General features: G+C 36.4%; 2 protein-coding genes across 3 annotated transcripts in view; one reads left to right on the top strand and one right to left on the bottom strand.

The window, feature by feature from the left end:
* rreb1b (ras responsive element binding protein 1b) overlaps nt 1-12,546 on the bottom strand; it is a 38,244-nt gene extending 25,698 nt beyond the window's left edge. For both annotated transcript variants that reach the window (XM_057334593.1, XM_057334592.1), the window contains exon 1: nt 12,208-12,546. Coding sequence is in view for 1 of the 2 variants with exons in the window: in XM_057334592.1 (XP_057190575.1) it covers nt 12,208-12,247 (40 nt within the window). In the remaining variant the exon portion in view is untranslated. The remainder of the gene's footprint in view (nt 1-12,207) is intronic.
* A 2,293-nt stretch (nt 12,547-14,839) lies between these two features.
* nrn1b (neuritin 1b) lies at nt 14,840-15,937 on the top strand. The gene is made up of 2 exons (XM_057334826.1): nt 14,840-15,466; nt 15,699-15,937. The coding sequence occupies exons 1-2, from the start codon at nt 15,291-15,293 to the stop codon at nt 15,913-15,915; spliced, it is 393 nt and encodes a 130-aa protein (XP_057190809.1). The 5' UTR covers nt 14,840-15,290; the 3' UTR covers nt 15,916-15,937.
* The last annotated feature ends 2,907 nt before the right edge of the window (nt 15,938-18,844 follow it).

Here is an 18,844-nt window from a genome sequence, read left to right as displayed (position 1 = left end):
GGACCCTGATCAAAGTACAGGGCTACATCCCTGACCGCTGGTCGCCATAGAAACCACTATTCACTGACTCCACTCAGTTGAACCATTCAGAGCCCTGCCCAGTTCCCACTGCCAGCCTCTAAAGCCCGCCCCTCCTCAAGGGCCCAGTCATCTAACAGCCAATAGTGTTTGAGCAGTCAGGTGGCATTCAGTATATAAGCAAGTATTCGTTCGCGCACACACACAGCCAATCTAACAATGTTTTTAAACGCATCATTTGTTTTTTCATGTCACAGACACCCGATGGTAGTCCAAACCATTGCAGTCTATCTGTCCTTCCGGTTTTCTTCCCACCTCTGCCTCGTTTTCGATTTCAAGTCTATAGTTGAGAAAAGCAAACTCCTTCTACAAAAAAAGGTTTATTTTTCACTGACCTAGCTTTTTTTATGTACATTAAATGATGTAAATTCTATAACAAGTTGTATGCACAATAAAAGTCATTGAACACTGTTAATGTTTTTTAATCGTAAGCAGAGCGTTACTTTTACAGTGTTACCTAGTAAAACTAATAGGCCTAAGTGATGCATGCACAGGACCTTACACGAGTGGTTTGGAAGTCTCTAAACATAGTGCACACCCCTAAATGTTTACATTGAAGTTATTTTCAGTGGACAAAGTCTATATGTATACGTGTGTAGTATGATAATCTTTCTTAACTGTGGTCCGCCCCATAATCTTCTGCATTTTGCCTTTGTGAACACACTGATTCAGAGTCAGAAATCATCTGTCATGGCATTTCCTATTCAAGATGGTCACAGAAATAACAATACTGCAGCATTTTCTTCAGCATTTTGTGTTGAGTCAGTACATACATATTCATATACATGCACTCTACCTAGTTCACCCAACTGGGAAATACAGGACTGGTTGTATCTTTGATTCTGACGTATCCCAAAATTTGTGAAATAGCATGCGTGTTTTAATAGCTGTGTTGTTTACATAAAAAGCACGTGAAACACTATGACTGGTGTGAATTAGCTTTGTACATATAAATTAATACACACGAGGACCAGCTTTAATCAAACGAAGAAAACCTGCACACAAGTACTGAGCTTGGCGATGGAGGGCACTGCAGAGCAGGTGGTCCAGACTTTACTATGTTAGGCAATTTGTAAAGAGAGAAAGAGTCCCACACTAAACCCGTATTTTTATGACAGGAATTTCAATGTTGATTGCAACATTGTACCAAATCATAACTTTGTGTTTGATGATCTAAATTTATCATCAAGTTTAAAAAAATAATCATCAGATTAAAATAACACATTAGTGCTCATTTTGAGAACAATCTCTTTGTAATATGCTATCAGACCAGAAGAACAAACTCTGTGATAAGCAAGTTAATATTTACTGCAACCCTGAGATGAACCAGGCCACAAAAGAGGTTGAGTGACCTTTGCCTTGTTCCATGTTTTGCTTTCTCACTCCTGTTCCCTCAGGAATACTCTCCTCTTCAATCCTCCACTAAAACTCTTTTGCAAATGATTTTATTCAATTAGCGAAACATCAAGATGCAAAGTTTCTTTTCATGTTTCAAACAGTTGCATGAAGTTATTGTACTGATCAAGAAGACATCCTGATAATCCTGTTTGAAAGCAATCAATTTTATTTTGTAGACAGAGTAGTTCCAGCTGTGTATTATACATCAAAGGTCCTTTCCTTAAAGAGCACAGATTCAGAGTATTATTCAGTTATACAAATATGATTCATTTCTAAAGAAACCCTTCCTAAACCACAAACTACTCCTTGAACTTAGGGAGATTTTTCTCCTCCACTACTAAACACTATATGGAGTTTCTCGTCCCTTGCTGCAAATGCCTTTGACTGTCTCACTGGGGTCTACAAAAGCCGCCTTTCCACTATCGAGCCAGAAGCGGGCGTGCTAGTGCGTGCCAGGGCCAGTCGCGTTTCCACAGTCACTTCCGGGGCCTTATTTTGCTGCCTCATCTTTCACCAAGCGGACATTAAAAGAAATAAACAAACAGCCACTTCTGTTTTCTCCATCATGTTTGTTTTGTAATGATGCGATTGCTATCCAGCTTCTCTCCTTCTTTTGTCAATCTGCTTGAAATGTGCATCGTGAAGAGCGCTATAGAAATAGGGCTGTGAAACGATTAATCGCATCCAGAATAAATGTTTGTGTTTACATAATATACGTCTGTGTACTGTGCATATTAATTTTGTATTTATAAACACAAAACATATTTAGGAAATATTTAGATGTATTTTACTATTTACTATTAATTAAAATGATGTATTAACATTTATTCATTTTTCTTAAATATATGCATGTGTATGTATGTAATTATAAATAGAGATGCACCGATTGCAATTTTCTTGGTCGATTTCCGGTTTTCCGATTTTATTACAAGTAAAACCTGTCGATTCCGATTTTTGCCGATTCCGATTTTCTATCCACAAACTATAATTGACAGTTTATATAAATGTAGGGGTGTAACGATACTTTGTATTACGATATTTCGCGATGCAAAAATGTTACGATGCGCATCATAGAGAGCTGGGGATATTTTACGATATGTTTAATTCTATTCGTTCAGCGGTCAAGACGCTACCTACTCTGCGCCAGCGCATCACGTGTGCTTATCTCACATATGCAGTAGAGAGAGAAGCACAAGACACAATCTGTGTCTCCAAGTGGTTTACAAAGCTTCATATTTTCCTTCACAATCGCCGTTAAAACACAGCAAACTTGAAGCGTGACTGCAGGCGAGTCACCCCGAAACTCATTACAAAGGCAGCACAAACGTTTCTAAATGCCAATGTTAATTTATCCGCTAATGTGAGCTGCTGCATAACGTGATATGCAACATAAACTAAGGCAAAAGAAACCAGCGCTGTTCCGATCAGAGAAGCGATGAAGTGAGTCGTACGTACTGTATATTAAAAGATCGAATGACATGCTAAAAAACAAGTATGTGATCTGCATGATTGAAGAAATGTAATACAGTTTATGTAATATGTCTTTTTGAAAGATATTTCTCATTCATTACTGTCTCAAGCAAAGACAGCGCAGCTTCAAAGAGACACGAGCCAATAGCGCTTGAGCGTGAGCTCTGTCAGAGCGTTTCATTGATTGAATGTACTGAATGAACACGCCCTTCACTGAACTAACGAGTCATTTGAGTCAAAATGAGACTGAATGAACTGCTACATGTCGTTCATGGTCTAATATTCTCTGTGTTACAACAATGCATATCCAGTAGTTACTCAACTTTTCTGAAAAATAAAGGTAATGACCTGGTTTAATTTAATTCCAAGGTAAAGAAAATTATGTCAAAACAGTTAAATCTTTGTATGGAACATTTAATTACACCAATTAAATGAGTTAATCCAGATAGATTTTAGTAGACCAATATAATGTAGATTTCGTCGACTAAAAATAGACTAAAACTATGATAAATTGGGATGACTAAAACTAAATTGCATTTTAGTCAAAAGACTATGACTAAAATTAAATCAAAATTTGCTGTCAAAATTGACACTGATCTTAATTCTAATTTCAGTTAAGCCTTAAAAAGTTAAAATTCTTTAAGTTGTATGTGCAACAAAATAAGTTACTGAAATTGTTAATATTTTGAAAATAAATGTTATTTGAATTTCAGTTTCATTTTTGAATTTTGTTCAAAATATCGAGATATGTACCGAATCGTGAGCTAAGTGTATCGTTACACCCCTATATAAAACCATATTTACTTTTCTTCAATGCACATTTCTTCATAATAACAAATTTTATTTTCATAAGACAAATTATTGAACATTACAATTTCTCCAAATTTCCCTAAATGCAGTTCTCAAGTTCTCAAGTTCTTTAGGTGATCTTCTCTCACCTAAACAACTCTTAAATTGAAGAACTCGGTGACTGAAAAGTAGAAATAATAAATATAACTAAACAAATGTCACTTAATTGACCCTTTTCTCTTTTGTACTCATCTCACAAAAGTCTAAGATTACAAGCCTATGAATAAAATAGTACTTTAACTTTATTCTTGTCTGTTCCTGTTAATGAAACTAACATTGCTTTATTTTCTGAAATGTAAAATAAACTGTCTTTATCTTTGGTCTGTAGTATTAAAAGAAGTTGGTTGGTTCATTTTAGCTGCAACTTCAATAAAAAGTTAGAAATCTTATTAATTAACTCTACTCTAAGATTTATATGTATCATCACATTTCTTATGTTAGTAAAGAACTGAATCGGATAATCACATATATGGGTTGATTTAGTCATTTTTTATATTTTGGATTTTAAAAACAAGTAGAAGTTGTTTTGAATGTCAAGTGAAATTACCATAGTTTTAAACGTAAGACAAGCAATCAGGTTGAATGGAATTTACGTTTGTTTTACACCGAGTGAACGACTTCAACAAGAGTTTAGCATGTGTCAGAGTTTAGCATCACTGTTAGCATACATACCCAAAGTAGACAGAGCAGTGCACATTTTTGTCTGTACAGTACAGTACATGATGCATATGTGCATGCGTGCAGTCAGCGGATATGAGAGATGCGTGTCAGTCAGCAGAGACTGGCGGTACGGTGGACCCACATGCGAGTATAAATGAGCCGTGAAAGACAGGCTGTGCGCACACACGTTTACATGTTTACTTGCGGCTTTGAGTGTACTGATGGCTGTGACGTTATTGCCTGCGTCGCGGGCAACATAAGATCGGCTTGGATTGGCCAATTCCGGTCTCTGGCCGGTCAATATATGTCAGATGTATATATTGCGTAGGATTTTTTTTCTTTTATAAAGAAGACTTTTACCGAAATGCCCATAATGGGAAACTCCAGTGGGAGTGCGTGACCGTAACTACATTTCTTAGTTCACCGGTGCACCTCTAATTATAAATACTAAATTAATATGCACAGTGCGCAGACATATTATGTAAACACAAATTTTACACTGGACGCGATTAATCACGATTAATCGTTTGACAGCCCTATATAGAAATAAAACTGACTCATTAAAATTATGTATCAACGTTTATTCATTTTTCTTAAATATATGCATGTGTATGTGTGTAATTATAAATACTAAATTAATATGCACAGTGCGCAGACATATTATGTAAACACAAACTTTTACACTGGACACGATTAATCACGATTAATCGTTTGACAGCCCTATATAGAAATAAAACTGACTCATTAAAATTATGTATCAACGTTTATTCATTTTTCTTAAATATATGCATGTGTATGTGTGTAATTATAAATACTAAATTAATATGCACAGTGCGCAGACATATTATGTAAACACAAACTTTTACACTGGACGCGATTAATCACGATTAATCGTTTGACAGCCCTATATAGAAATAAAACTGACTCATTAAAATTATGTATCAACGTTTGGGCTGTGCAATTAATCGAAAATAATTGTAATCGTCAATTTTGGCATTCAACAATTACAAAAACAAAATAATCGATGTAAAACAATTATTGTGCCGCATTCCATTTTGCAAGGATCCTCTCTTTTCTTTACAAGCACCCCCTTCCTTTACAGTTGTTCAGCTGCGCTATTTCTTTACATTTATTTTTCAGTTGAATTCACAGTTTAAAAGCCAAGTTTTTTTATTTTTCTATGTTGTTTTAAAACTTGTAATCATGTTAAATAATCGGGATCTCAATATTGGCCAAAATAACCGTGATTATGATTTTTGTCATAATCGAGCAGCCCTAATCAACGTTTATTAATTTTTATATTTTTCTTAAATATATGCATGTGTATGTGTGTAATTATAAATACTAAATTAATATGCACAGTGCGCAGAGATATATTATGTAAACACAAACTTTTATACTGGACACGGTTAATCGTTTGCCAGCCCTATATAGAAATAAACCGACACATGCAAACTGCTACAGTGAGTGTGGATATGAACCTAAATCAATGTCAACTAGGGCTGCAACGACACATCGACGTCGTCGATTATGTCGATTACTAAAATACGTCGACGTGCGTGAAATGCGTCGACGCGTCGTATTATTTACGTTTATCTGCTGTAATAGCAGTTTCTGTTCCCGGGCGTGTGTAAGTGAATCAGCAGAACAAGAGAAAGTATAATACACCCGACAAACAGCGATCGAGAGCCTCGGACGCAGTAAGTTAGTGAATGGAGGAATTCCCCCTAACGTTAAGTTACCCCCAGAATGCCATCATCACAGCATGGACACACAATCACAAACGGACGGAGAGGGGAACGTAGATGTAGCCTTTCATAATAAATTACTTTATTTTAACACTATGCTTTACATGAATGATTTACATTAACGCTATTGTACTAGTGTAAGTTAGTGTATGTGAACCTTTGCAGATTGTGACCCTGCTTAAATTACTCTTAAGCTTCAAAAAGGACTAACTATCATGAAACCACCAATGCACTTTTTATGTCATTCGATAGCTTTATGTGAGGAATAAACCAATACAGCATAATTAAGAAACTCTGACCTCCGCTGGTGCTGTCTGTCAATCTCCAGTCAGCATGCGTGTGTACGGTGACGGTCAGGGCGCTACTCTTTCCAACATGTTCCAATGTTTTCATTATTCTTCACAATGACAAGATGATAGTCTATGGTTTAGTTTAAAATGTATTTTGCTAGAGGCTGTGAGTTAACGTTACTCGCTGAGTATAGCTTAGCTTATTAGAAGCACTGGAAGCGGTCTGAATACGAAATAACTATTTTTAAACCTCTGATTTAACTGTAAACTTTTGGACTGATGCAACGCACTGTGTTAAACATGTAACATATAGTCTCTTCTCGTTGTGTTGTAACTATTATTTACTTTGGGGAGCAAAATGATCCCCGGGACTTCAGAAGGAGTAGGTGCTTTAAGCGCATCATTGTGCGTCCGTGATGCGCATAACTGTAAATAACGAAGCGAATGCATTAAGCGCATCATTCTGAGTTCAGGGTGCGCGGGCTCGCTTTAACGCCACTCTGCATTAAAGTGTTTTATACGGTGATAGTTTTGTACAATAAACAGAGACAGATAGTAGTATTTTACTTTTACTCAATTACATTATGAGACTGAAAATAGAGTCGGATATTACTTGGAGGAAAAAAATACAGAGCATATATCATGCGCTAGTATTTCATAAACACATTTTTTAATGTTTTTACATTTACATTTAGTCATTTAGCAGACGCTTTTATCCAAAGCGACCTACAGATGAGGTAAACAATGGAAGCAATTGGAACAACATAAGGACAACAAAAAGCATAAGTGCAATAAAAAAAAACTGGTCTCATATAGCCTACCACAGTATACAGAGCTAAGTTTATTTTATTTTTTCACCTTTAATACAGTACTTAAGTACATAAAAAATCTGTCTTTTTTACTTTTAAAATTAAAAGAAGATCGTGATTTTAATGTAAACACGGATTAAAATGTTAAAACAACTAGTGGAGTAAAAAGTATGATTTGCTTTATAATGTAAGAAAATACTAGAACTTATTGTTTATTTGCAAAATTTGCCAAAGGATTAATAAAGTAATCCAAAAAATCTTTATTAGATTAATAAAATAATCGTTAGATTAGTCGACTAATTGAAAAAAAAAAAAATCGCTAGATTAGTCGACTAATCAAAAAAAAATCGCTAGATTAGTCGACAATTAAAATAATCGTTAGTTGCAGCCCTAATGTTAACAGCTTTTAAAAAACACATGTCGTTTGAAGTATTAAACAATGGCCATGTCAGGCATATAGACAAAGCTGTTACTGTAGTAAGCATGGATTAGGAGACATTAGTGAGGGCTAGAATGGTGGGCAGGAATATTCTTGGTGAAAACACTGTCTGCCTTATGTTTCGAAAGCTGCGAGAGATGGGGAGCGGCCTGGTTTCTCATCCTGAATAGGCACCATTTTTGGTCCATTGTCTACACCGCCTCAGGGCATTGTGCGAGAGGCTGCTAGAGAAATGCCTGAATCAACTTAATCCTATCAAATGATAACAACCAACTGTTAGCATCTTTCAGCTAGCCGTGATTGCAGAACCTGTTCAAAGTTGTTTTTCAACGGGGCTGACGAAATCAACACGATGACGATGATTCAGTAAGATCTTGTGATCATTTGCCATGACATGCTCACTAATGAGATGAAGCTGGGGAATAAGTGTGCTTTGAGTTACATCTTTGTTCAGCAAACACTGTAGAAAATATAAGTTAATGCATTAATGCATGCCATACATACTGTAAAAGCTCTATTTGGATGACCCAAAGTAGGATGCCAGTTACCTCATCCATTCAACTCGACCAACTGGAATGCAGATTGTTTTAAAGACTCTCAAACAGTGTCATCTCACTGCTCTATGCTAATATTTGCGTTCCCCTCCATCACCCAACTGCCACTCGTTTGGGTCCGTGTTTGGTAGACCCCTCGCCCACCGTCATCAAGTGATCAGATCCCGTGATTCCACCAAGAATCAGTCATCAGATGGCGGTCCGACCGGGCCAACGCTAAAGACATACCACAAAGGCATTTTACTATCACTAAACAAAGAAGTAACATTCTTTTTCAGACTTTTCCTGGTGTAAAATCTGCTTCGCCAAGTTGTTCTGTATACTGACATGCTAATTGAGGCTCTTTAAAAAAAGGCACCGAGCTAACAGCCCAGCCACATCTGTTTCCCATTGCACATCGCTCGCAAAGACACAGAGGAGGATCTGTCCTGCTAGCTAGCAGCCGTGATGTTTCTCTGTAAACTTTCCTTGGCTTGTTGCACTTAGCAAAAGCACACAAGCGCAGAATGTATGAATCAGCGTCTATAAAAGGTGTTTGACATCATCATTTAAAAACAACAATGACAAGCGCATGATGACAAGGTTTCACAACCTGCGGTGCACACCTTTATTCTGCAGATAAATGACTACTGCACTGTCATAAACACTCCCTCGCTTCTTTTTTTTTATGAATCACTACAACAGACTGAAACTGAAGTCATGAGATGAAGCACGATGCTGTCACAGTGAATGGTATTACATCATTGCATTAACAGTTTTCAGATCAAATATGTGATACAAATGCATTATCCACAGCCACACTTTCACATCTTTCAAACGTGAATGCTCAATGCAAGAACGTAAAGCTTGAAAGCCTCAAATATAAAGAATGCGAGTACAAGACGAACTGGTTCCACAAAACTTTCGCATGGCGCGTGACGTTTCGAGCACACAAGCTCTTCATCAGACGAGTGTGCTCGAAACGTCACGCGCCATGCAAAAGTTTTTTAAATAATAAAGTATCTTTGATATTTTTGGAGTTCTGGTGTGCCGACTTTTGTTACTACTTGGATTTACTCTCTTGGTCGAGCACCCATTTGAGATTGATGTGCGTGTTTTTGTCCTCACTCAGACCTGCCATCTTCCCATTTCAGCAGCTTTCTTTGTCTCTTCCTAACCTCCTCACTAAACCAAACTGAGCAACAGGAGTTGTTCTGCAGCATCCCGCCTACGTTCCACCTCTAGAAGCTACCAAAAATTCACAGACTGTGGGGCAACTGCCAGCTGACAGAACTGTTTAGTCAGCAACAGAGGCAGGGTAGGAAAAGGGGGCGGAGTCGGTAGCAGGGGAGGCAAAGGAGGATTGCAAATCCGTACGTGATTGGCCATCTTTTCGCTCTAACAGACAAACGCAATAAAAAAGAAAGCAAAGCTCAAAGATCCTTCAGAAAGGACTGTTAGCATCCACTAAAAAGTAAATGGCCCACTATTTGGAAGTGTTCAATATAAATGTATTATAATATATCAAGCCAAATAAATTGTAGCATTGAAAAATGACAATTGTAGCATTAAACAGTAGCATAAAATCAAAGACAACTTTCTATAGCCAATTCTCAATTTAGCCATAAATCACACATTGTTAATGAGAATCTATTCAATTCTATTACATCTTCAAAACAAATTTATTTTGCCCCACAGATACCACAATATCTCATCCAACAGCCCAGGACCAAATCAGGCTTCCCATTCCCTACGAGGGAGAAGGAACATAATCTTATCTAAAATAGACAGGTTAAAAATAACTCCAGAGAGTAACATGATGCCCAGCTCTACCCCTGGATGGGTGAACAGAACACCTATCATTAGGGGTTAAAGTCTCAGTGAGGTGACCAACTAGTTTCTCCATCCACCCCAGGATAAACACTGTCTTTACGCTGCATAAACAATCACAGTTAGGCATGTTTGTCAAGGGAAGTTTACTAGGGATCCCCAAATGAGTTGATTTTAATGAATTTGTTACAATCAAAGTTAATGAGCGTCTTTAAGATGCATATTAGTTCCAGGTCTGAGCCTCAATATTCAACAAACACCAACGTGAGGCAATCAATCAATGGGAATTTGTTTGGTGAAGAGCCTCTTTTTGAAAACAAATTGGGGTAAAAGCTGATGGCCTCTTTCTATCACTATAAGCATGGCAGCTCTGATGGGTGACAATGTGTTTTCTCTATTCAACTCTGGCGACTCCCTGCTGAGGAAAAAGGAGATTACAGCCCAGACCACTGGCTGACTGTTCAGTGGAACATGCCTTTGAATTTTCAATGGTCCTCTTGCTTTACGTGTCTCATTTGTACTGAACAAACAGATCTCCACCCAACACCATCAGGTATTGTAAGCGAAGCTATTCTAGTAGGAAAATGAGGATTTGTTTTAGCTTGGCTCCCTGCGTGTTTTAAGAAAAGAGCTGGAGGTGCGCTTGCAAATGACACAATCTCTATACATTTCATTTTCAAAGAAAAGATGCAAAAATGCTCATGCAAATATTACACAAATGAACAGAAATGCAATAGTAAAATCAGGGTCTTTGTAAGAGGGCAGGGTACAACCGGGCCCTGTGATGGGGCCCACCAAATATGTCTTTAAAGTGTTGTGGACATTTAGAATGAATTCTAGCAACGACACCCGAGTCTCGGGACAGTTCTCAAGTTGGAGCACAAATATAATGGTTTGATCATTTAAGATATTGTTTTGCACAATGGATCTAATATCTAACACTATTTAAGTTCTCAAACTCAACCTGTAATTCACATACGATCGGTAACTTTCTATATTATTAAAAATTGTATCATCTGTATATATTGTATTGAGGTAAATTAAATATACCACAGCATATAATGCAGACGCAGATAACCATCTAAATTTACAATAATTGTTTAAAAAAAGTAATCAGACTGAAAACGGAGTGTGGGTGAATAATGCTGCCACGGCAGGCCTCCTGGAGCCAAGTGTTGAATTTAGTAAAGGAATGTGAACTGCTCATCCGGATCTCTGATTCTCCAAAGAGACGCGAGAATGGTCAGAGGATGATGGAGGAGGGCACGAGGACAGCCTCTATCGCATCAGAGCAATTCGCAGACAACGTTTCAAAGCAGATACTTTAAAAATGATCTCAAATCTATATATTATGATAGGATATGGTCAATACCTTCGTGATTTCAAACCTTCGAGCCGAATGATTGTTTTGTAAGACACTTCATCTTGTGTAGCAAACCCAACCCAAAGATAGTCGAGCCGAGTAAACCGACGACAGCGAACTTCCTCCTTTAAAAGTTTTGACATTCCCGAACACTAACTTTATAAAGTTTGACAGACACAATGACGGTCGTCTCAAGAGCAATAATAACGTATCAATAGCGAAAACCTGTCGAATGAGCAAATAAAACGTAAACACAAAATGTCCCGACAAGGTCAAAATATAAAGGGAAGCGTGTCCAACCCCCACGCGCTAGCCTCGATCAAAGTTCAAAGATGTGGATGCTTCGGTTCGCAATTAAATAATTCTCACTTTTAATAGCAATATATGGGCTAAACTTAGTTTTGTCAAGTAGGGGTAATGGCGTGTTAATGGCACAAGGCGAAATGGCATAAGTTAAACTCAGGTAAGTTGGTTGAATGCATGTGCGCTGGGTAGACGCGAGCGAATTCCTGTAGTCAGGCGTTCAAACTTTGGATGCGAGAATGAAACGAGGAAGCGCAAACCCCGTGCGAGGAAGAAAAGATCGGACATCACCTCAACATCTTCAGCCTTAACGTTACAAGTTTACAAAACTTACAACCAAGTATCCATCCAAAAAAAGTTTACATTCGACAGGATGGAGAACGTACGCGAAACATCACGCGATAACATTTAGAAAACCGGTCGGTAACGTTACTTACGTTTGACTTTGTCGATGCTGGGCAGACTGCGCTGAGACATGGTGATGGTGAAAGGAGATGATGGACTTCGAGAAAAAAACGGCAAACTTGTTCCGGAGAGCGATCAAAATGGCGCATTTGAGGATGTGCAAAGTTCGCCAACTGGATACTTTACGTCGCTCACTGGTTTAGCTCCTTAAAGAAGTGATGGCCATCGAAACTTCCGACGAATGAGGGTCAGAAAAGTCACTTTTTCCTCAAAGTGTGTTCCTGAGCGCTGCTCAGTGAACGTGATAAGTAGACGCATCACGTGTTGCGCTAGTCTCCAAGGGGACGTGTGTTACTGAGGCTGCCACTGGAGTTCAGCTGTGAGCATCTTTATGGGAGGGGTGGAAGTTAAGTTTTTCCTGTGAAGTGAAGATCCTGTCCAGCCTCATCCAATTGATTAACTTGAAGTTAGACACATACATTGCAAAAGTTTTTGAAATTATATATTTCGCGCTGTTGGTTTAAGAAACAAATTCAAATAATGTTTAATACAGAAATAAATATTTATAGAAAAAAGTAAACAGAAGCCTACGTAATAGAAAACAGTATCCCAATATTATTAGTAATGATTATTAGTAATGATGATTTGGCGCCTACTTGCTATCACATGAAAAACACTTGTTGGACGTCACACTGTATTTGTCATCACCAAACACACACATACATTACATACATACATACATACATACACATATATATATATATACTTATATTTCTATATATTATATATCTATTATTATATATATATTTGTGTGTGTGTGTGTGTGTGTGTGTGTGTGTGTGTATATATGTGTGTGTGTGTGTGTGTGTATATATATTATATATATATGTGTGTGTATATATATATATATATATATATGTGTGTGTGTGTATATATTATATATATATATATATATATATATGTATGTATGTATGTATATATATACTATGTAAATAAATGAAATAGAAAATAAATACACCTAATTTTTTAAATAAATACCCTGCATTTGATAATAAAGACAAATGAGTTCAACCTTTAAAGAATGACAAAATAACCAAAGTATGACCAGAGATTACCCCATCCATTTGGAATAAGGTAGCACAATGGTGGTGTTCAATTTAAAAAGTCTTTAAAAAAAGTTTGTTTTTAAATTTTAGATTTAGATGTGCTATGTATCTTTTGTGTATAATTTGTTGAAATAAGGCTGTAATTTTTATTCCCACCTCCATGCCCCTATGCTGCTCACTTATATTGAAATAATGTGGCTTAGGGGAAAAAAAGACACAAAAAAAACTTCTTAGAGCGATGAAATTAATTTAGCAACAAGTCATTTATTACATGTTTCTATATTTATCACCACAGCCTTTTCTCAACCCAGCCTGTTTAGTTGTAAACCACGATATTTAACAACCTTATCAAAACTTCTTGAGCTCTCATGAGTAACCCAGCAAAACTAGTGCTTTGGGTGGTTAACCCTAGCAAAGTGGCCTAACTCTTTCAGTGCATTTGACAAAGGTTAAGACAGAGATCTGACAAATACTTGAATATACCACTCATTTAGCAGTATCTAACTACCTTCCTGGCGTCAGTATCAGTTTGTGAGCTGAGTTTGTCTCTAGCTACCACTAGAGAGCGGTCTCTCCATCACGTTATGTAATCATACAAGAGTGACCTTGTGCTAGTATACAAAGTAATGCCTCTGACCCACACTGATATGGATAATTACCTCTGGCCTACATTGTTTTCTTCATCCTGCAAAAACTTTATTAACATGCTATTTTGTGTCTTTTAACATGCCTATTTTTGTATGAGAAGAATTAGACTTAAACGAACACACTGAGTTACATAAAACTTGTATTAGGCAACAGAGCAGAACTGAAATAGCTATAAAGGTGTAAACGGCAAATTTAAAATAATGCTGATGGGTAAGATAAAACAGCTACAAGATACTTGTGTTTTAATTGTTTAAAGTAATTGTTGAAGTGTTTGCTTGTTTGTGTGTGTCTGTAGGCATGAGTGTTTGCTTGTGTTCGCGTGTACTCATGCATGCATGATTGTTTCAGTGGTGCATGCCACCACCAATGCTATTTTGTGAAACACCATGGCATATTTTCAGCATGTATTGGGGAAAATGTGACAACAGTGCCCACTAATGGAAGGAATTGCAACTGCCTAATGATGACGAACATAGACCGTATATTGATTATGAAACGAATGATCAGGAGTTGATGTATTAAAAGTTGATGTTGAAGTTTTGTATTTATGTTTGAAATACAGACAGGCTGAGTTTCTAATTGATCGAAGTTGTTTAATAATCAATCAAAAACTCAACATTACTAATGTAAACAACTGATGAAACATCAGTAATGATGCAAGATAGTTTTACCTAAATGAATTGAAGTACATTCTCAGATTCCTGTAGATAGCGGTCACCTGTCGCTCCAGAGTGTATGACTACAGTCATAATTTGTTACGTTATGTTAACATAGAATTATTTTATTCCAGTGACTTTGGTTACCACTTTAAATGCAAAAGAATTATTTAAAGAATTATTATCTCAATGTTAAATGTAAAAGTAATGCGTGAGGTTTTATTTGTCAGGCACATGCTTACGTCATATTAAAAAGGGGTAGTGTGAATGTAACTACATTTCTCAACAATACACTTTATGACAGGCAGCTGTGGAGAAGTCGGCAGTCATTTTATTCCTTTAGAATGCAGAATTTTTCTTATGAGTGGTAAGCAATTCCGAACCGCATCCTCCTTGTTAATCGTAGGCTATAGGATGAATTCGTCAGATAAATACAACTCGGTACTCTTCACGTTGGAATTAGGTGAGTCAATCATGGTTCTTGATCATTTGTAAGTTATAAATAATTGTTCGCTCGTGTTTTAATGATTCATATGCTGATACGACATTCTTTTTAATTATTTAAATAAACCATCTGTACGTTTATGACTATATGTGATAAAATATATGAGTTAACCCAATAAAGGATTTTTGTTCTTTATTTTAGGAATGATTTAAAATTGAGGATGTTTAAGCTGTTAGACAAAATTCAGTTTATAGGCTATTATGTGCGTTCATATATTTTGCTGCTTTTCAGTTACTTTGGTACAGGCCGTATGTGCTGCAGGGACATGTGATTCTGTATTTAAAGGTTTCTCTGACTGTCTGCTCAGTCTTGGAGAAAACATGGTGAACTATCCCCAAGAGCTGAACCACAGTGAAAACCTACAGACCATCTGTTCGTAAGTTCACATTGCCTGCTATTTACTGAAAGAAAATAATTCAATATTAAAATAATCAATTGTACATGGGTGTCAGAGGCTAAGCAGCATACAGAAGACTAGGGCAAAACTTTAAAACATTTCAAGAAATACTGAGTTATGAGTTAAACATGTAATCCGTGGCTCTGACTGATAAAGCTTTTATTTGCAAAGTGTGAAACATAATGTGAACCTCGTGTTTATTTACATGCAGATATTGGGATGATTTCCACTCATGTGCCTCCACTGCAATTGCTGATTGTCAAGACGGAGCAACAGACCTTTGGGAAAAACTTAAACTGCAGTCTTGGAGTTTAAACTACCAAGGAAGTTTGTTTGAATTATGCTCAATGAATAATGGAGCATCCAGAGTTTTATTTTCAATGGAACTGAAGATATTGCTGATGTGTTTCACCACACTAGTAGCATGACTGGCTTTTGAGTAAAAAAAAAACAGCAAAACTAAATCAATTCATGTTTATGTGCACACAGTTGACAAGTTGTTTTTAATACACTATAGTATTGCAGATTACATGCAGTATACTGAGATTGATATGTTTCTTGTGTTAAAACTAAAGATCATAAAAATACAAATCAACTAAATCACATACTTTTCGAATAAAAACCCTGTAGGTTTAATTTCTTGTTTGGAGTGAATAAGAGACTGAAGACATTCAGTGCTGTTTTACACCTGTCTCTGTGAATGTGAGTTGTTTTGGATAAAATTAACAACTAAACAACAAGTAACTCCACTTTCTGTGTTTCTAAATGAGTAGTTGCATTTACTCACTTACAGATACAGTACCGCCAACATTAGTCCTATTTCTAAAGTATGATACACACAAGGTTGTACGTTAAAATAACATATTCCATCATTTGATTAAGAGGAAAATCTTGGAATATTAATGGCCTGGGAAATGCAGATGCACTCTTTCCTGTAGATCATAGCGCTTGAATTAAGACTGTGACCTGGTTATAAACACGTACTGTGTTGAGGATCCTAAACATTCCCTGAAGAGGCTGTGCTCTCATCCAGCACACCTGTCTTTCTGTTACATAGCCTGTGACGTATACTTAATAAACGCACATGTAATTCGGCCCCTCTGGGAATAGAATATGAATAGCTCTAATCCTTACATGCGCTGATAAATGATCGAATACTTATTTTATTTAAAAAAGTGTAAATAAACATGCAAGGTCAATGCAGAAACTATACTCTTAAATATGACTGATAAATGTCCCTATAGACTCAGGACAGCATCCCAAACATAATAAACCACTTAAATAAATGTAAACACACAGTATACTGTATGATACCCTACTGTATTTATAAAAATAAGTATGCAAAGCTCACAACACTAAAACATTTTTACTAGTTTTAAAACTAAAGTCTATTAGCGTGCGAATACTTAAGTCTAAATTATTTTACATGACGGGTTGGTAGTACTTTCTCTTTCATCTTTCTCATGTTAAATCTACCAATTCTTCCAAATCAGCCTTTGGACTAAACATGGTAGTCTATTTCAGATACAAACCTGTCAAACAGGTTTGCAAGACTGGCGACACAATGACTAACACAACTTACTGTACGTCTATAGTCTTTTATTTTTAAGTAATCATGTCTCCCTGATTCTGTACATTCATCAAGACAATTTACTTAATATGCACAAAACCTGACAACCTTGAAATGCTTAAGTTCCTTGTACTATCATGTCCCTCTCCAATCCAGTTATGAGGGTTACAGCAGGAAAGAGCTCTAGTTGTTAATAATGCAGTATGTTCTGTGAGTAAATGGGGCAGGCAGGAGATACCATGGACCCTGTGGACATGAAAGCAGGAAAGCAGAAGATGAATAATACGCACAGGTCACATTATAAATAAATTCGGTCTCATACAGTCTAAAGCCAGTCTAAGATAATCCTTATCTTATTTATCCATGTTATATTATATATTACTTTTTTATTATGCCATATAGCCAAACAACATTTGAAAATAAAACAAAAGAATGTTAGCTGTAGGTTGCATGGTAGTGTTTAATCAGAAGTGATACAATGTTCAGTAAAAACAGTAAAAGGACATATTGTTGCTGTTTCTATAACAGTAAACAATGCATTTTGTTTGCTTTCTCCCCTCGTTTATATGAGAAACTCGCATGCCAACCACATCACAATGTCTGATGCTTACAGGCATTAAAAGAGGCCCCATGTGTGCCACAGTGAGCCATGACGTGCATGGCCCAGGGGATCTTCTGTTGTCCCCCCAGGAATAAATACAGCTTTTTCCATAATGTGATGTGAACTGCTGCCCCACCCCCAGTTTTCTCTGCATTCCTTCAAAACCCATAAAACAAGCATTTATATTTATATTTTCATTTGAGCTACACCTTTATTGTAAAATTCTGCTACTGCTAAAAGAATGAAATACTGTCTTTAGCAATAGACAGTGTAGCCTTGACAATGTAATTAATTGCAACATGATTCATTCATCAAGTAGGCTTTTTATTTTTATGGATGGAGTGTGCAGTTTAACAGGCCCCTATACAAATAATATTATTTTGTTTCTAAAGGCCTACATATGAATCTTACGATCATACATCCGCGGAAAACATTAACAGACCATTGCAAATTTTCATTTCAAATCAGCATTTCTTGATGTATTGTGGTCATTCCAGTCCAGTGTTTGTATTTCAACAAAATCATACCTCAGGAATTATATAAAGTCATCCAACAGCAATGTGAAAGACTGGCAGCATGACAAAACAGTGATAAATGTGATAAAAATCAAGGTCATCTCATAATTTTTTTTTTACTTTTCCCCTCGTTGTACATGTAGAAATATTACTGTATTTTAAAAAAGTGAATATGATCTTGTTTTCTTTGCAGCATATGAGGTCTGAAAAAATACAGAGCATATTTTCTGTTTATTTTGTATTATATATTTGTATTGTTTCTCCAGGGTTCATTTTCTGCAAATAAATGCTAAAAGAAACAACATTTTTATTCGAAATGTGTGAGAAATGTTGTTAGTAGTTCACATAATGAAACAAAAATGACAATTTGAGCTAAACACATACCTATAAATAGTACATTTTAAAATCAGAAAAAGGTCTCTGAAATGGTTTCTAAAAGTGATAGTTCCCCCCAAAAATAAAAAGTCTGTCATCATTTACTCACCCTCAGGTTGTTCCAAACCTGTATACATTTCTTTGTTCCCCCCATTTTCTACCATAGTAGAGAAAATAAATACTATGGCAGTAAATGGGGGATTTACTGAAATTCTTCCAAATATCTTCCTTTGTGTTTAGCACAGTGGTGTAAAGTATTGGAGTAAATGTACTTCGTTACTGTACTTAAGTATCTT

The sequence above is a fragment of the Triplophysa rosa genome, linkage group LG5, assembly GCF_024868665.1.
Source record: "Triplophysa rosa linkage group LG5, Trosa_1v2, whole genome shotgun sequence".
In the NCBI taxonomy this organism is placed as follows: Eukaryota; Metazoa; Chordata; class Actinopteri; order Cypriniformes; family Nemacheilidae; genus Triplophysa; species Triplophysa rosa.
This window is presented reverse-complemented; position numbering and strand designations above follow the sequence as displayed.